The following is a 19,155-nucleotide window of genomic DNA, read 5'->3' as shown; positions in this document are numbered from 1 at the left end:
CGAATCTAAGTCTCAATAAAGTAGTAAAACTAGTCATAGTCGGTTCAAAGGGACTATCCTCAATAAAAGTACCAAAAACAAACGCCAAGGAACCCAAAATAAGAAGAATTAAGAATTTAGGCCTAAAACTAAAAACTAAACTTAGAACTAAAGCTAAACTCGATAAAGAATTAAACATATAAATACAAAAGAGACATATTACCTACCCCACACTTAAAAATAAGCATTGTCCTCAGTGCACAAATAAAACAAAGCATAGAGATAGGAATACTCCATCGGGCCTTTAGGCCTCGTCGTCACCACCATCAAAAACCATAAGGCATTCACCTCATCATCAACATCACAATCCTCTTCATCCATCTCCTCATCAGCAGCCTCATCATCATCCAGAGGTTCAAGAAAAGCGGGACCAATCCTGCATAGAAAATTTGCACTCTAGGTCAAAGGGTAGCAATCTACCAAGGTTTCCATCTCATCATCAGTGATCGGACGTCCTCCTATCCGCAACTGCAATTTCGCCATGCCGAAAATCCTAGCCATAACACTATCATCTCAGGCTTACCTCTCTTGGGCTGACAAGACAGGTCCATGGGAGGTGTCTAGTGCCTTTGTCCTAGTCACATAAACTATCTTGCCTATCAAATCGGGGTGGAAAGCAACAGTCAAGTCCATCACTTCTTCTTTAATTCCCTCAGCCCTCAGAAACGGGTTATCAACCCCCGTAACAAAACCTCCACCTCAAATTACGTAGAAACTTCATCATATTTTGCCTCAGAATTGCCCCAACATTAATGGGCAACCCCTTCATCAACATATAGACCAGAACCACTCTATCCTGCGTCACCTCTGTACGATGTTTAGCAGGCAGCAACACACTACAAACTATTTTCAACCACATCCAAGCTACCTTATTAAAATTAGCATAGTGGAGGGTTGAATGCCTCCCAGTATCCTTGCTTAGCTCCCACCTAGCAGTCGACTCTACCCTACACAATGTATGCCGGATATCCCTTTAAGGAGGTTTATCCTTCAATCTATTGAAATCATCATCATCACAATTCGGGGTACCTAAGAACTCATTTAGTATCCTAGCAGTGAATTTAACATCCCGACCCCTAACCGGCACAGACTTATTCGACCTAGTATTAGTAAGATAATTTGCATAAAACTCCTGAACTAATGACAAATTACAATCTCTCGAATTATAAAAAATAAAGTCTTAAGTCATATGCGGCCTCTTAAAGTTGTCTGCATATTTCACTTAGACACCTCAATTTAGCCTTGTACCTATTGAACACTTAAATCTTAACAAATTTTTACCTATCCAACACAAAATGATAATTAATAAAAACACAAACATGCGTACATCTCAAACGCATATACATAAAAAATAGACCAATACAATATTGACACATGGCAATTGAATTAATTTTTTATATAAACTCTATTCAAATAATCCCAAAGGAATTTTTAGAAAACAAAATATTATGTTTATTAAGTTGACCCACCCCCACGCCACTCCACCCTTCTTCTTTCTTTCTTTTTTCTGGTGAACTTATATTTTCCTTTTCACTGCGCCTCAGCTACCAGTAAACCATTGCCTCTACCCTCTTTCTTCTTCATCGGATCTTGCTTTCATTTCTACCGGGCTGCTGCGCTTCAACCGCCTGTAAATCATCGCCTCCACCCTTTTCTCGAATCTTATCTCTTTCACCGGCGCCGATAATATACCATTGATCCCTGTCTAAGTTAACTCATCATTCACCTTTCATTCTTGTCACGACCCAAGCCTAGGGCCTAGACGTGACCGGCGAATGGGGAACCCGAAGGAACCCCAAACAAGCCTCATAGCGTATCTTACACATCATTGGTCGCGGAAGCAATTAAAATGACCATAAGCGATAAGCATAATCAAGGGGGAAATCGGGACTAAGGGAGCAAAAAAAAAAAAAGAAGAAATGATACATAAATACCATAGATGAATCAAGCTCAAACATAATACACAACTTGTCCAACACCACCTCTAAACATAGGTACTTTAGCGGGGGCCAAGACAAACAACTGGGCTCACCCTCATAGTCAAAACATAACTAAAAGGAAAAGTCTTATACATAGCAAAAGATCATAAGCAACGTCCCCGGAATGGAGGACTCACCAATAACCTTGATAGAAAATCGTATTAGCCACGCGGAGGACGAGGGTCAAGCGGTGCTCCGGTCCCTACATGGTGACATCATGTAGGCATAGAGTATGCGTTAGTACGTTTGAATGTACTAAGTATATGGGATGCAATGCAATGCAACAAGGGATGGACATCATAGGCAAAATGCATAATCGTACCCGATAGATAGCATATTAATGAGATGATATGTATAATGATGCTTATATAAAAATCATATTTAGTAGGGCATAGTATATGTGTAGTGAGTGACCATCAATATAGTATTTCCAAGGCCTACCACCCCCTTGGAGAGGCGAAAGAGGTACAAACCCCTCAATGTGGTTACCCGGGCCTACCACCCCCCGAGCTAGGGACCAAGGTACAAACCCCTCGATATGGTTATACGGGCCTACTACCCCCCGTACTAGGCAACCAAGGTACAAACCCCTCGATACGGTTATACGGGCCTACTACCCCCCGTACTAGGCAACCAAGGTACCAACCCCTTGATACGGTTACCCGGGCCTACAACCCCCCGAGCTAGGCTTGGTCGACTCACACACTATATAGAGAAAATCATATACATGTATCCATTTCATCATCATTTCAATACTTATATAATCATCCGACTCATAGGACGTACATTGGACCTTCCATTTCATAAGAATTCTATAAATGGCATTTTATCAAACATATGGTGGGCTACTTGTTCATGTAAATAAAATCATGTGTTTCAAGAGTACTAAGTCCAACCAATTTCAAAATCCATATAAAACAGCCCACCAACAACATACATATATATATACATATATAACAACCTTCATAATTTGATCATGGAGGCATGAAAACCATAAACATCATATAATCATTCCATTTCATGATAATATACAAAAATAGACCATAATAGGATGTGTAGTAATAATTCCATAATTCAAGAGTTCATAAATGATCATAAGGACCCATAAACTTGAAGTAAAATAGAGGATAAATGGTTGGACTTGTGGAAAGGAAGGTTTCCACAATCAACCCACATACCTCAACTTTGGAGAATTCTTGATGAAGATTGGAATGGAGAATTGCTTGAGATTGAATCTTGAATCCGGAATTAAAGCTTGGGATCCTTGAATTTGGTTGATGATCTTGGTGGAATTTTTGGAGAGGGTTTAGAGAGAGTTTTTGGATGTTTTGAAGTTAAATGACTAAGTATGGATATGTCCCCTTTTTATAAAAACGTCCCAACACTTAAAAAAAAATTGAGGCGGGTGAACAGTGTTTTCGGCTACTGGAATTTGCATTTTCTGCCGGACAGGTTTTACGAAAATGGTCATAACTCCTTCATCCTAACTCGGAATGAGGTGAAACAAATTGCGTTGGAAAGCTAACTCACAGAGCTTTAATTTTGATAGTTTGAGCTCCTTCCAGTTCCTTGTGTGCTGAGAGATATGCCCCTTTAAAGTTGACCCTCAAAATCGCATTTTTTGCGATTTTCGAATTTTGATACGGTTGTTCTAAAATTCGGGTTAGACTCATTTCCCACTCAATTTGACCCCCTGAATAAGAATATGAAGTCGAATTTCCGAAATGATGCACGGATTTTGAGATATATGGAAATTACAATTTTAGGTGTTTTCGAAGCACATTTTCGGGCATTTTTGGGGTCGTTTCAATATCTCCCCCTTGGGAACATTCGTCCCCGAATGTCAAAGAAACGTACATGAGAAACACAAACATGGCAAATTCAGCCCACATAGGGATGCAACAATGCACTTACACCTCATTTCAAAAACTTCAACATAGTTGTAAAACCACAATGAACTTGTTAACTTAAACATGAATGTATGCAATGACATGGTGGCTGAACTTAAGACCTGAGATTTTATAAAGGGTTTAGATCAATACCTTAAGCTTGAGTGGAGTGGAAAAGATAAGGATATCGCCTTTGCATGTCCGCTTCGGCCTCCCAAGTAGCACTTTCAACTTGTTGATTTCTCCAAAGGACCTTAACGGAAGCCACATCTTTGTTTCTCAACCTCTTCACTTGTCTATCTAAAATCTGGACCGGAACCTCTTCATAGGTCAAATTATCTTCAACAACACCCACAACATCAAGAGGCACAATGGCATTCGGATCACCCACACACTTCCTCAACATAGACACATGAAATACCGGATGAACCAAATCCATTTCGCTAGGCAATTCCAACTCATAAGCTACCTTGCCAATTCTCCTCATCACCTTATAAGGACCCACGTATCTTGGGCTCAACTTGCCCTTCTTACCAAAACGAACCACACCCTTCATGGGTGACACCTTCAAATAGACCCAATCACCAACTTGGAATTCAAGAGCCCTTCTCCTCACATCGGCATAGGACTTTTGGCGACTTTGGGCCGTCTTCAACCTTTCTCTAATCATCCTAACCTTCTCAAGAGCCTCCATAACTAGATCTGGTCCTAACAAGGCCACCTCACCAACCTCAAACCACCCAACCGGTGATCTACAACGCCTCCCATAGAGAGCCTCAAAAGGAGCCATACCGATGCTAGAATGATAGCTATTGTTATAGGCAAACTCAATCAATGGAAGATGATCATCCCAACTACCCTTAAGCTCCAATACACAAGCCCTAAGCATATCCTCAAGTGTTTGGATAGTCCTTTCGGCTTGTCCATCCGTTTGCGGGTGAAAGGCCGTAGTAAGCTTAACTCTCGTACCTAGACCCCTTTGAAAGGACTTCCAAAAGTGTGAAGTAAATTGAGTACCACGGTCCGATATGATGGATAGAGGAATCCCATGCAACCTTACCAAGTCATGAATATATAACCTTGCATAATCTTCCGCCCCATATGTTGTCTTTACCGGTAGAAAATGAGCCGATTTTGTCATCCTATCAACCACCACCCAAATAGAATCAAAACCTTTTCTAGTCTTGGGTAAACCAACTACAAAATCCATATTAATTTCTTCCCACTTCCAAGTAGGAATCTCTATGTCTTGGGTTAGACCACCCGGCCTTTGATGTTCGGCCTTGACTTGTTGACAACTATGACAACCGGAGACGAATTTGGCAATGTCCTTCTTCATGCCTCCCCACCAATACACATCCCTCAAATCTCTATACATTTTGGTGGAACCGGGGTGAATGGAGTAGGAAGAATTATGAGCCTCCTCAAGAATTTTCTCCCTCAAACCATCAACACAAGGCACACACAACCTACCTTGGTACCTAAGGGCACCATCTCCCCCTTGGGAGAAAACTTCCACCTTGCCCTCTTTCACCAAGGCCTTCAATTCTAACAAGGAAGAGTCAAGATCTTGTTTTGCTATCACCTCATCAACCAAGGAAGACCTAGCACCATCAACAACGACCACACCACCATTACCAACCTCTTCCAACCTAACCCCCAACCTAGCCAACCGATGCACCTCCCTAGCCATTTCCCTATCACCAATATCAACATGAGCTAGGCTACCCATAGACACCCTACTCAAAGCATCCGCCACCACATTAGCTTTACCGGGATGATAATGCACACTCATATCATAATCTTTAAGAAATTCTAGCCACCTTCTTTGTCTCAAGTTGAGATCTTTTTGGGTGAAGACATATTGGAGGCTCTTATGATCGGTGAACACATCAACATGTACCCCATACAAGTAATGACGCCAAATCTTTAAAGCAAACACCACCGCGGCTAATTCAAGATCATGCGTAGGATAGTTCTTTTCATGCACTTTGAGTTGTCTAGAAGCATAGGCTATCACCTTACCATTTTGCATTAGGACACAACCCAAGCCAACTCTAGAAGCATCACAATACACAACAAATCCCTCAAGCCCATCCGGTAGTGACAATATAGGAGCGGACACAAGTTTATCTTTCAAGGTTTGAAAACTCCTTTCGCACTCGTCGGTCCACTCAAACTTAGCCTTCTTTTGTGTCAACTTAGTCATGGGAGAAGCAATAGAAGAAAACCCATTCACAAATCTCCGGTAGTAACCCGCTAAGCCCAAGAAGCTCCTAATATCCGACGGGGTCAATGGCCTAGGCCAATTTCTAATCACATCGGTCTTCTTAGGGTCTACCTTAATACCATCCCCCGACACCACATGACCTAGGAAGGCAACCTCCTTCAACCAAAATTCACACTTTTCATACTTGGCATACAACTTCTCCTCTCTCAATCTTTGCAACACAACCCTCAAGTGACCCATATGTTCTTCCTCGCTATGCGAATAGATTAAAATATCATCAATGAAGACCACAACAAAGGAATCAAGGTAGGGTTTAAAGACCCTATTCATTAGGTCCATGAAGATAGCCGGTGCATTGGTCAACCCAAAGGACATGACCACAAATTCATAATGCCCATACCTAGTCCGGAAGGCTGTCTTGGGAATGTCACACTCCCTCACCTTCACTTGATGATACCCGGACCGAAGATCAATCTTAGAGAAGTGGCTAGCCCCTTGCAATTGGTCGAACAAGTCATCAATCCTAGGAAGAGGATATTTATTCTTGACGGTGACCCTATTGAGTTGCCGGTAATCAATACACATCCTAAGGGACCCATCTTTCTTCTTCACAAACAACACCGGAGCACCCCATGGTGATTGGCTAGGCCTAATAAAACCCTTCTCCAACAAGTCCTTCAATTGTTCCTTCAACTCCTTTAACTCCGCCGGGGCCATACGGTAAGGGGGAATAGAAATGGGTTGAGTATCGGGGAGGAGGTCTATGCCAAAATCTATTTCCCTTTCGGGAGGAACACCGGGAAGGTCATTAGGAAAGACATCAAGGAATTCATTTACGATCGGAACCGACTCTATAGGAAGGGTTTTGGACTCCACATCCCTAACCCTCACAAGGTGATAGAGACACCCCTTAGAGATCAACTTACGGGCTTTAATGCAAGAGATGAACCTACCCTTGACTACCACATTTTGGCTTTCCCACTCAAGAATGGGTTCACTTGGAAATTGGAATTTGACCCTACGGGTTCTACAATCAATGGAAGCATAGTATGCATGCAACCAATCCATCCCAAGAACAACATCAAAATCGACCATGTTCAACTCAACAAGATCACAAGGCAATATTTTATGCAAGATGCAAATAGGACAATTTCTATAGACCTTCCTAGCAACAATATATGCACCAATAGGAGTAGACACCTTATATGACTCACGCAACAATTCGGGCTCAACATGAAACTTTTTGGCAACAAAGGGGGTGACAAAAGAAAGAGAGGCACCCGGATCAATTAATGCATATACATCAAAGTCAAAGATTTTCAACATACCGGTAACGACATCGGGGACTTCATCGACCCCTTGCCTCCCATGCAAAGCATAAAATCGATTGTGCCTTGGGGCACCATCTTGTCGGCCCCCTCTCCCCAAAGGAACCGCATTGGCACCTTGTGGACGGACCTCCTTACCCTTGTTGCGATTTCGAGGACAATCCATTGCCTTGTGCCCCATTTCCCCACAACTATAGCAAGCACCGGTATTTCTCAAGCACGGGCCACCATGGCCCTTACCACACTTCGGACATACATCAATAGGACCCATACCACCAACACCTTGGGCCCTTGGAACATCATTGGCAAACCCCTTATGGGGCGCATGAGAAGACCCTTGGCCTTGATGAAACCGGCCTCCCCTTCGACTTTGGAACTTGCCCTCAAAACGGGCCCTCTTGGCCTCATGACCCCTCCTCTTCCTCAACTTCTCCTCCTCCATTTGTTCGGCATAGACCATCAAGCGGGACAAGTCCATGTCACTAATCAACATTGCGGACCGGCATTCTTCACTCACTAGGTCGGACACACCCATCACGAATTTGTTCATTCTAGATCGTGAGTCGGCAACCAAGTGTGGAGCATATCTTGAAAGTTGGTTAAACTTGAGGGCATACTCCCTCACACTCATAGACCCTTGTTTTAAATTCATGAACTCCACCAATTTGGCTTCCCTAAGCTCAAGAGGAAAGAATCGATTAAGGAAAGCCGTTTTGAACTCTTCCCAAGGCACCACATAGTTTGCCCCCTTCTCTTCCTTCCATTGGTTGTACCATATTTGGGCCACCCCTTTTAGTTGGTAGGCCGCCAACTCCGCCTTATCTTCTGACCTCATGCCCATGATAGCTAATATCTTGTGGACTTCATCAATGAACTCTTGAGGGTCTTCATCTAACTTAGACCCACAGAATTCCGGGGGATTCATCCGCACGAAGTCTCTCACCCGAGATGCCGGGGTAGGAGCCTGAGGGGCTTGGGCCCCGTGGTTGGCTTGATTAGCCATAGCTTGTGCAAATAAAGTAAGGGCATCCCGAAGATCCCCATTGGTCGGTTGTTCCTCGGGTGCGCGGGCTCGTCTTCCTCTTGTATTAGGCATGATCTAGCATAGCAAAGAACAACCGTTAGGGAAGAACTTAATTCAACTCTACAGCACGACTTAGAACATGGAGAAGGGAAACATTTCCTAAAACGTCTCATAGCCTCCTACTCATAGTTGTGGTGCACAACACAACCATGAATCGGACTCTAATCAACGCGGTGTGTTGGACTCCGAGGATCTATCAACCTAGTGCTCTGATACCAAGTTTGTCACGACCCAAGCCTAGGGCCTAGACGTGACCGGCGAATGGGGAACCCGAAGGAACCCCAAACAAGCCTCATAGCGTATCATTACACATCCTTGGTCGCGGAAGCAATTAAAATGACCATAAGCAATAAGCATAATCAAAGGGGGAAATCGGGACTAAGGGAGCAAGAAAAAAAAAAGAAGAAATGATACATAAATACCATAGATGAGTCAAGCTCAAGCATAATACACAACTTGTCCAACACCACCTCTAAACATGAGTACTTAGCGGGGGCCAAGACAAACTACCGGGCTCACCCTCATAGTCAAAACATAACTAAAAAGAAAAGTCTTATACATAGCAAAAGATCATGAGCAACGTCCCCGGAATGGAGGACTCACCAATAACCTTGATAGGAAATCGTATTAGCCACGCGGAGGAGGATGGTCAAGCGGTGCTCCGGTCCCTACATGGTGACATCATGTAGGCATAGAGTATGCATTAGTACGTTTGAATGTACTAAGTATATGGGATGCAATGCAATGCTACAATAGATGGACATCATAGGAAAAATGCATAATCATACCCGATAGATAGCACATTAGAGAAATGATATGTATAATGATGCTTACATAAAAATCATATTTAGTGGGACGTAGTACATGTGTGGTGAGTGACCATCAATATAGTATTTCCAAGGCCTACCACCCCCTTGGAGAGGCGAAAGAGGTACAAACCCCTCAATGTGGTTACCCGGGCCTACCACCCCCCGAGCTAGGGACCAAGGTACAAACCCCTCGATATGGTTATACGGGCCTACTACCCCCCGTACTAGGCAACCAAGGTACCAACCCCTCGATACGGTTATACGGGCCTACTACCCCCCGTACTAGGCTTGGTCGACTCACAACACTATATTGAGAAAATCATATACATGTATCCCTTTCATCATCATTTCAATAATTATATAATCATCCGACTCATAGGATGTACATTGGACCTTCCATTTCCTATGAATTCTATAAATGACATTTTATCAAACACATGGTGGGCTATTGTTCATGTAGATAAAATCATGTCTTTCAAGAGTACTAAGTCCAACCAATTCCGAAATACATATAAATCAGCCCACCAACAACATACATATATATATCAACCTTCATAATTTGATCATGGAAGCATGAAAACCATAAACATCACATAATAATTCCATTTCATGATAATATGCAAAAATAGACCATAATAGAATGTGTAGTAGTAATTCCATAATTCAAGAGTTCATAAATGATCATAAGGACCCATAAACTTGAAGTAAAATAGAGGATAAATGGTTGGACTTGTGGAAAGGAAGGTTTCCACAATCAACCCACATACCTCAACTTTGGAGAATCCTTGATGAAGATTGGAATGGAGAATTGATGCTTGAGATTGAGTCTTGAATCCGGAATTAGAACTTGAGATGTTTGAATTTGGTTGAAGATCTTGGTGGAATTTTGGAGAGGGATTAGAGAGTGTTTTTGAGTGTTTTGAAGCTAGAAAGAAATATAACTAAGTATGGGACAATCCTCTTTTTTATAAAAGAAAAACGTCCAGCCGCTACAGTAACTTTAGCTACTGGAAATTGAAATTCTGCTCCGACAGGTTTTACGAAAATGATCATAACTCCTTCATCCTAACTCGGAATGAGGTGAAACCAATTGCATTGGAAAGCTAACTCGAAGGGCTTTAATTTAATATGTAGCGGCCCTTCCAGTTCTTTGTGTGCTAAGAGATATGCCCCTTTAAAGTTGACCCTAAAAATCGCATTTTTTTGCGATTTTCGAATTTTGATACGGTTGCTCTAAAATTCGGGTTAGACCCATTTCCCACTCAATTTTACCCCCTGAATAAGAATATGAAGTCGAATTTCCGAAATCATGCATGGATTTTGAGATATATGGAAATTACAATTATAGGTGTTTCTGAAGCACATTTTCGGACATTTTTGGGATCGTTTCAATTCTAATAGCTTTAAAACCTTTCACCCATTGTCTTTATCTTTTTTCCACTAGTAATCATTTATCACACTTACAAGAAAAAAAACTTTTGTCAGAAAAAAATAATCAACCTCGCTGGAATATTTTTTTCAACCGAAATAACGGAGCTTAGCCGGATTATTTGAAAAAAAGAAGAAGGAAAAAGCAGAAAAGAATTGGAGAAGGTGAGAGAGAAAGGTGGAGGGGGTGGGGTGTGTGTAAAGAATGATGAATAGTTACAGGTAGATGGGGGAGAACCGGAGAAGACATAAAATGTTCCTGTGTTTTTTTAATTAATTAATTATTATTATTGTTATTATTATTATTATTATTTATTAATTAGGTGTATAAGTTAAAAAGAAAAAGAAAAAATATACTTTCAAATTACTTTACGCGCTTAAAGAGGGTGAAGTACACCCTTTTTGCCATGTCAGCCTTTTGTGTCTAATAGGAATCACTTTTGAACATGTAAGGTGTTCAATAGGTACCATCCTTAGTTGAGGTATCTAAGTGAAATATGCGGACAACTTTAAGGGGCCGTAGATGACTTAATCCAAAAATAAACCTCAGCCCTAAATTATTCACGGTAGTGTAAATCATAGGAAATTGCGATTGTAAACGTACCTCATTCACATATCTATCGACCATATACTTAGCCTATCTCTGACACTCAAACCACTCCCAGCCATATCTTTCGATGACCTTTTCCCCAAATTTCCTGACTAGCGGACCCGGATGTTTTGCCCTTCCTACTTTGCTTCAAACCCGCTACATTTTTAGCTTTAGGAGCCATCACCACATGTGAAGAAGAAAAATAAAACAAAAGGAAAAAAAAAAGAAAAAATAAAGGGGGGGTCAGGTAGGCAGTGATGGAGTAGAAGAAAAGAATTTTTTTTTAGAGTGAGATAGAGAGTTGGGGAAGGTAGAGAAGTGGAAGATGGGTGTTTTATGGGAGAAAATAGGAAGAAGAAAGGTTGGTTTTGCGGAAGGGGAAGAATTGGTGGGAAGTTGATGGGTGGATTGTTGGGATTAATGGTGGAATGTGAGAATGAGAAGAAGAGGAAAAAGAGAGAGTGGAGAGAATTTAGGGGGAGGGTCGGTTGGGGTTTAGAAAATTAGGGGATGAATTTGGGATTTGGGGGGTTTATGAAGGGGAAAATGGGTTCGGAGCGGGGCAAGACCCGTTTCAAAAAAAATTATGGGCGTGGGGCGATGGAAGGGGCTACGCGTCGCTCAGTGTGCCAGGACTTTCGCTCTGNATTAGGGGATGAATTTGGGATTTGGGGGGTTTATGAAGGGGAAAATGGGTTCGGAGCGGGGCAAGACCCGTTTCAAAAAAAATTATGGGCGTAGGGCGATGGAAGGGGCTACGCGTCGCTCAGTGCGCCAGGACTTTCGCTCTGAAGTTTCATGCCAGGCGCGGCGCACCAGGCAGTGCGCCATGTTTCATTTTTTTTCTGGGTTGAGGCGCGATGGAGGGGCGACGCGCCAAAGTAGCGCCCCAACAACCCTTCTGAATTTTCATGTCAGGCGCAGCGCGCCAACAAGTAATTATTTCTTTTTCATTTTACAAATTACAAACCAAGTTATAAATAATCAAAAATCCTATCTAGATAAAACTAAGAAATAAAAGTACTTCCTAGATTCTAAGAATTGAAACTACGCTAAAACAAAAAATTGAAATTCAAAAACGAACTACCTATCTATTACATATTGTTCACGGGTTGCCTCCCGGTAGCGCTTGATTTAACGTTGCGGCACGAATCATCTTGGATCATTCATCATTTAGCTCAAGAGCCTCCTAATCACGATCCGCATCTTCCCCAAAGTAATGTTTAACTCTTTGCCCGTTCACCAAGAACGTTGGGCCTTATACACCTTTAAGTTCCACGACACCATGGTGTGTCACCCTTACCACTTCGAAGGGACTACTCCATTTATACCTCAGTTTTCTAGGGAATAACCTTAATCTAGAGTTAAAGAGTAGTACATTTTCTCCCGGAGTGAAAGTACGACGAACTATGTGATTGTCATGCCACCTTTTTGTCTTTTCTTCATAGAGCTTGGAATTCTCATACACATGGAGTCTGAACTCCTCAAGTTCATGTAGTCGATTCACTCTCTTCCTACCAACTAGCTCGGGGTCCAAATTCAACCTCTTAATAGCCCAATAAGCTTGGTGTTCTAATTCCGCCGGAAGATGACATGTTTTACCAAACACTATGTGATAGGGAGAAGTCCTTATGGGTGTCTTATAAGCAATGCTATATGCCCACAACGCATCATCTAACTTCACCTCTCTATTGGAAACTTCCACTTGGCCACTCGTTTGAGGATAGTAAGCAGTAGCAATCTTATGACGAATACCATACTTAGCAATCATTAGATGGTTAATGAAATGCATACCTCCATTACTTATGATTGCCCTTGGAGTGCCAAAGCGAGTGAAGATGAGCTTCTTGATGAACTTGATCACAACCCTTGCGTCATTCGAAGGAAGAGCGATAACCTCAACCCATTTACTCACATAATCTACAGTTACAAAAATGTATTGGTTTCCACTAGATGGTGGTAAGGGACCCATAAAGTCAACACCCCACACATAAAAATATTTCCACCTCTAAAATGTTACTTAGCGGCATCTCATGTCTTCTTGAAATAGTACCCAACCTTTGGCATTTATCACAACCCTTCACAAAAGCAATAGAATTTTTAAATAACGAGGGCCAAAAGAAACCAGATTGTACTACCTTGTGCGTCATGCGCTCTCCTCCATGGTGTCCTCCATATGGGCTAGCATGACAACTTTCAAGCACTTTTTGAACCTCAGAATCCGTAATGCATCTTCTCACCACCCGATCCACACCTTGCTTGAACAAGAACAGTTCATCCTGGATATAGAACTTAACATCATGATTGAGCTTTTTATTTTGTTGGGTGGTTGCACCCGGTGGGTAATCTCCACTTACTATCAAATTCACAATATGTGCATACCAAGGCACTTCAGAGATATCTAGTACCATCAATTTTTCATCCGGAAACTCTTCCCAGATTTGCTTACCTTCATGCACAAGGGAAAAATCCTCCAACCAAGACAAGTGATCAGCTATTTGATTTTAAGTACCTTTTCTATCCTTAATCTCAAGGTCAAATTCTTGGACAAGCAATATTCATCGAATCAACCTTGGTTTAGCATCCTTCTTGTTGAATAGGTACCTAATAGTTGCATGGTCAGTAAAAACAATCACCTTAGTACCTACCAAATACGATATGAACTTGTCGAAGGTGAACACTAGAGCTAGCATCTCCTACTATGTAATTAGCTTGTGCAAAATCCAGGGTCTTGCTTGCATAATAGATACAGTGGAACACTTTATCTTTTCTTTGTCCCAACATTGCACCCACTGCTACATCGCTTGCATCACACATGAGTTCAAATGGTACTTTCAAATTAGGAGCAATTAAGATAGGAGCCTCAATTAAGTTCCCCTTCAACATCTCAAAAGCTTTCAAGCACATCTCATCAAAATCAAATTTCACCTCCTTCTCTAAAAGACTACACATAGGTCTTGCAATCTTTGAAAAATTCTTGATGAATCTCCGGTAAAAATTTACATGACTAAGGAAACTTCGCACCCCTTTTACAGAAATGGGAGGGGGAAATTTTTCAATAACTTCTACCTTGGCTTTATCAACCTCTAAACCCGACTTAGACACCTTGTGTCCCAACACTACCCCCTCTCTAACCAAAAAATGACATTTTTCCCAGTTTAGCACTAAGTTAGTGTCCTCACACCTCGCAAGTACCTTATCAAGATTTTGGAGACATACCTTAAAAGACTTCCCGAAGACGGAGAAATCATCCATGAACACCTCTACAAAGTCTTCCACCATATCATGAAAAATGGCCATCATACACCTTTGAAAAGTCGTCGGTGCATTGAAGTCCGAATGGCATGCGTTTGAAAGCATATGTACTATAAGGACAAGTGAACGTGGTCTTTTCCTGATCTTCGGGTGAAATTAAGATTTGGTTGTACCATCTAAGATACAGTAGTACTCCTGCCCTACTAGTCAATCAAGCATCTGATCAATGAAGGGAACCGGGTAGTGATCTTTCCGGGTGGCATAATTTAGTTTCTGGTAATCCATACAAATACTCCAACTGGTCACTATTCTAGTAGGGATAAACTCATTCTTTTCGTTCCTTACCACTGTCATACCTCTCTTCTTGGGAACACACTGCACTGGACTTACCCATTTACTATCAGAGATAAGGTACACAATACCAGCATCTAGCCACTTTATTACTTCCTTTCTCACCACTTCTTTCATCAAAGGATTTAGCCGACATTGATGTCATGCACTTGGTTTGTGATCATCTTCTATGTAGATTTTGTGCATACATAATGCCAGACCAATCCTATGAATATCAGCCATCTACCATCCAATCGCCTTCTTTCTCTGCTTTAAGATCCTCAATGTCGTCTCAACCTGTATTTTAGACAACTCTACAAAAAGTATAACATGCAAAGTTTCGTTAGTACCCAAATAAGCATACCTTAGGTGAGCAAACAGCGTTTTCAGTTCCAAATTGGGAGCTTCATTGATTGAGGGTTTGGGTGGAGGCCCTAACTCACGATCTAATGGCTTCACTCTATACATGTGAGTCTCCACGCTTGCCAGATTCAAACATGTCTCTATCTCTTGGGCCTTAGTATCTCCATCCACCTCATAGCCCACTAACACTCTTTCTAAGGGATCTTCGGGCACAACTAACTGTGATTCTACTATGTGATCTACCACCGTAATAACAGACAACTCTTCATAGATAGAAGGCAATTTTAAAGCGCGGTAAACATCAAATACCTCAACCTTATTGTGTGCCCTCATAGTTAATTGCCCAACTGCTACATCAATCAATGCCCTACCCGTGGCTAAGAACGGATGTCCCAAAATGAATGGGACTTCAGAATCGGATTCCAAATCTAAGACCATAAAATCCACCTGGAAAATCAAGGAGCCTACTTGAACTAACACATCTTCTACCACCCCCTCTGGCCTAGCAATGGAGCTATCAGTGAGTTGGAGAATACAATGGTTCATTTTGGACTACCCAACCCAAGCTTTTGATACAACGACAAGGGTATAAGCTTTTAACTTGGCCCCAAATCACACAACCCCCAGGCATGAACACTTTGCCTAATTGTAATTTTCACAGTAAAACTACTCGGATTTTTTAATTTTTTGGGCAGTCTATTTTAGATTCTGGAGCTACACTCCTCAGTAAGTGCTATAGTTTCATACTCAGTGAGCCTCCTCTTGTTAGCCACTATCTCCTTCACGTATTTAGCATACTTCGGGATACCCTGAAATATCTCAACCAAAGGCAGATTAATGTAAACTTGTTTAAGAAGAGAGAAAAACTTACCGAATCATTCATCCTCATTCTTTTTATTGAGCCTTTGTGGAAACGGAGAGGGTAGTTTCTTTTGAGGAACGGACGTCTCAACATTGGAGTTCTTTACTACCTCTTCCACTTTCTTTTCTTTATTCACTGCTTCAGCATATCTATTCTTTGGAGCTAGTTCCTTTAGTTGTAACCCATTTCTAGTACTTACCGCATTCAGTTGCTTGGAGTTAGGTTCAGTATCACCGGGCAGCCCACCTTGGGGACGCAAGTTCAGATAATTGGCTATTTGCGCAACTTGTTTCTCTAAACTCATTTGGGACATTTGGATGTTTCTAATGTTCTCATCCTACTTATCTATTCTATCATTGATATTTGTCCCCAGTTCAACCATGAGCTTTTGGAGTAACTCCTCATTGGTCATCCCCCCTTTTGGTGCATTAGGATTTGCACCTTGGTTAGGATTTTGGTAGGGTTGCCCACCCCCTTGAGAACGGTGTTGGTTAGCCCCTTGCGCCTGATTTTGGTTTTGGCTTTGGTTCCCAACCCATGAGAAATTAGGATGGTTCCTCCAACTAGAGTTGTAGGTATTACCATAATTTTGCTGACCTCCACCCCTTTGCGCATTACCCACATAGTTTACGAAATCCGGGTTTGCTTCACATTGCTCGATTTCATGAGCTCCAGTACCACATACCAGACACCAATTGGATGTCTGTTGTACTATGTTAACCGATGCTTTGTTTAAGGACATCTGTTTGAAATGCATAGCTATATTATGTTGCATTGCATCCAGTTTGGCATTTATGGTGGTGGCTTGATCTACATCTAAGCTTCCCGCGGCCCTTTGAGTTGTAGTTCTAGGCATTTCCCGCTTACACCCTGGGTTTCCTTCAGAGAGTCTACCAATTAGGTCGAATAACTCTTTACAGGTTTTTGCTAGGGCTTGTCCACCTGCTGCACTATTAAGAAGTACACGTGCATTATAGTCTAAACCCTCAAAGAAAGTGTGAGGAAGTACCTCATTAGTTTGCATGTGTTGCGGGTAGGCATTCAACATTTGTTTAAAACGAGCCCATGCTTGGTACATGTCCTCTCCCTGGTTTTGCTTAAAGCTTAATAACCCACTCCTCAACCGTGTGGTTTTCTTGGATGGGAAGAATCAAATCAAGAACTTCTTTGCTAGATAATCTCAGGTAGTGATGGAGTTTGGTGACTCAGAATCTAACCAACGCCTTGCGGCTCCTAACAATGAGTATGGGAACAACGTCAGCCTCACATAGTCTGATGAGACTCCATTTGGGATGTATATATCACTAATCTCTATAGATTTCCTAAGGTGGATTTGGGGATCCTCGTTAGGGAGACCAGTGAATTGCCCACTAGCATGGATGAGTTGTACCATGCCCTGTTTCAGTTCAAATCTACCCCCCAATGGAGGTTTTCTAATGCTAGATGCCCCATTGGCTGTGAGTGGGACTACCACATCACGGACTGGTCTTGCTGGTACGACAGGGGGTACCTCGTGGTTATTCAAGTTCTCTTAGTTGTTCACGTTGTCTTGGTTATTATCCTCATTGTCTCCACGAAGACCTAACCCCAATTCTCCATGACGACCTTGATTAGCCATTTTCCTGTGTCGGTGTAAAGCTCTTTCGGGTTCAATGTCTTGTTCGACAAGTTTTCCTTTCCGAGCCAGACTTGAGAGTCCATTGCATGCAATAAACAAGATAATATTAATTAACACCTGAATATTCTAATTGTAGAGTTAAGAAGATCGAATATAAATCAATTTCTAAGTCTCAGCCAGCAGCGCCAAAAACTTGTTGCTCCCAATTGCACACACAAGTGTACGTGGTCGCGCAAGTAATATAGATTCTTAAAGAAACGAGTTATCGTTCCCAAGGGACTTATGATCAATTTATATTTGACACTCAATTCTACAAATAAAATAAAAGTAACCGTTTAAGAGATAGTGATGGTTGTTAACTACTACTACTAATTACGCAATAAATAAAAGTAACTAATTGTGAACGACTTTAAGATGATGTTTCAATCAAGTAAAAGACAATTTCAGGGCAGCAACATGTAATGAATCTCATGTATCATATTCTCAGCTTAGAACTAATTTTAGTTGTCAAGTTACTAGTTTACAGGGTTAATTATATGAGTCAAGTATCAAACCTCTAGTCGCCTACCCCAGTTAGTTGTCTAACTACATCATTGAGCGGGGATAAACAAGCCTAACTGGTGAGCATTTATATTTCATCCTATTTCATAACCAAGCAAGTTGTTCGTCCGAGCATCACTCCTGAACACAAATCACCTCAATTAAATGGGTTGATCGAGCTCTCTATATTCTCTTGTCTATCTAACCCCTCCTCTCTCGATTTTAAGATTAGACAATAGATTTATCTTATGGTGATCAAGCATAAAATACTAAAAAAAGAATATAGAAATAACTTATAATGACAACCAAGAATTAATTCATAGACCTTAAATAATCAACAATCAATTCGTAGCTACAGCCCAAGAACAAGAGAGTTTAGCCACTCATACTATTAGAAAACCACAAAATCCAATTATTCATGCAATTTTCGGAAAATAGAAGAGTTAGAAGATCGAAACCTATTAAGAATGATGAAACTTTCTCTTGCACACCAATAAAAAGTTGAACCCTAATAATGGAGCCCTAGGGTTCTATTAATAAGAGTTGGAAAAATTGGATTCAAAGACTACTTCACTTAGGAATCCTATTTAATCATGTTTATGCTGGAAAAGTTGGAACATGGGTGGGGCTTCGCGCCTAATCAAAAACTTGTTGCTCCCAATTGCACACACAAGTGTATGTGGTCGCGCAAATAATATAGATTCTTAAAGAAACGAGTTATCGTTTCCAAGGGACTTATGATCAACTTATATTTGACACTCAATTCTATAAATAAAATAAAAGTAACAGTTTAAGAGATGGTGATGGTT

The 19,155-nt window shown here is 41.4% G+C and overlaps 2 protein-coding genes across 2 annotated transcripts in view; both read right to left on the bottom strand.

Moving 5' to 3' along the window:
- The window catches only part of LOC125867126 (probable protein S-acyltransferase 19), a 1,047,372-nt gene that overhangs the window by 383,036 nt on the left and 645,181 nt on the right, over positions 1-19,155 (bottom strand). The window lies entirely within an intron of this gene.
- Positions 12,637-14,330, bottom strand: LOC125868609 (uncharacterized). The gene is made up of 3 exons (XM_049549229.1): positions 14,027-14,330; positions 13,432-13,827; positions 12,637-13,298 (listed from the first exon to the last, which is right to left on the bottom strand). Exons 1-3 carry the CDS (start codon positions 14,328-14,330, stop codon positions 12,637-12,639), a joined length of 1,362 nt encoding a protein of 453 aa, XP_049405186.1.

This window comes from Solanum stenotomum, chromosome 6 (assembly GCF_019186545.1).
Source record: "Solanum stenotomum isolate F172 chromosome 6, ASM1918654v1, whole genome shotgun sequence".
Lineage (NCBI taxonomy): Eukaryota > Viridiplantae > Streptophyta > Magnoliopsida > Solanales > Solanaceae > Solanum > Solanum stenotomum.
Note: the sequence above shows the minus strand (reverse complement) of the source record. Positions and strands in the feature narration are given on the sequence as shown.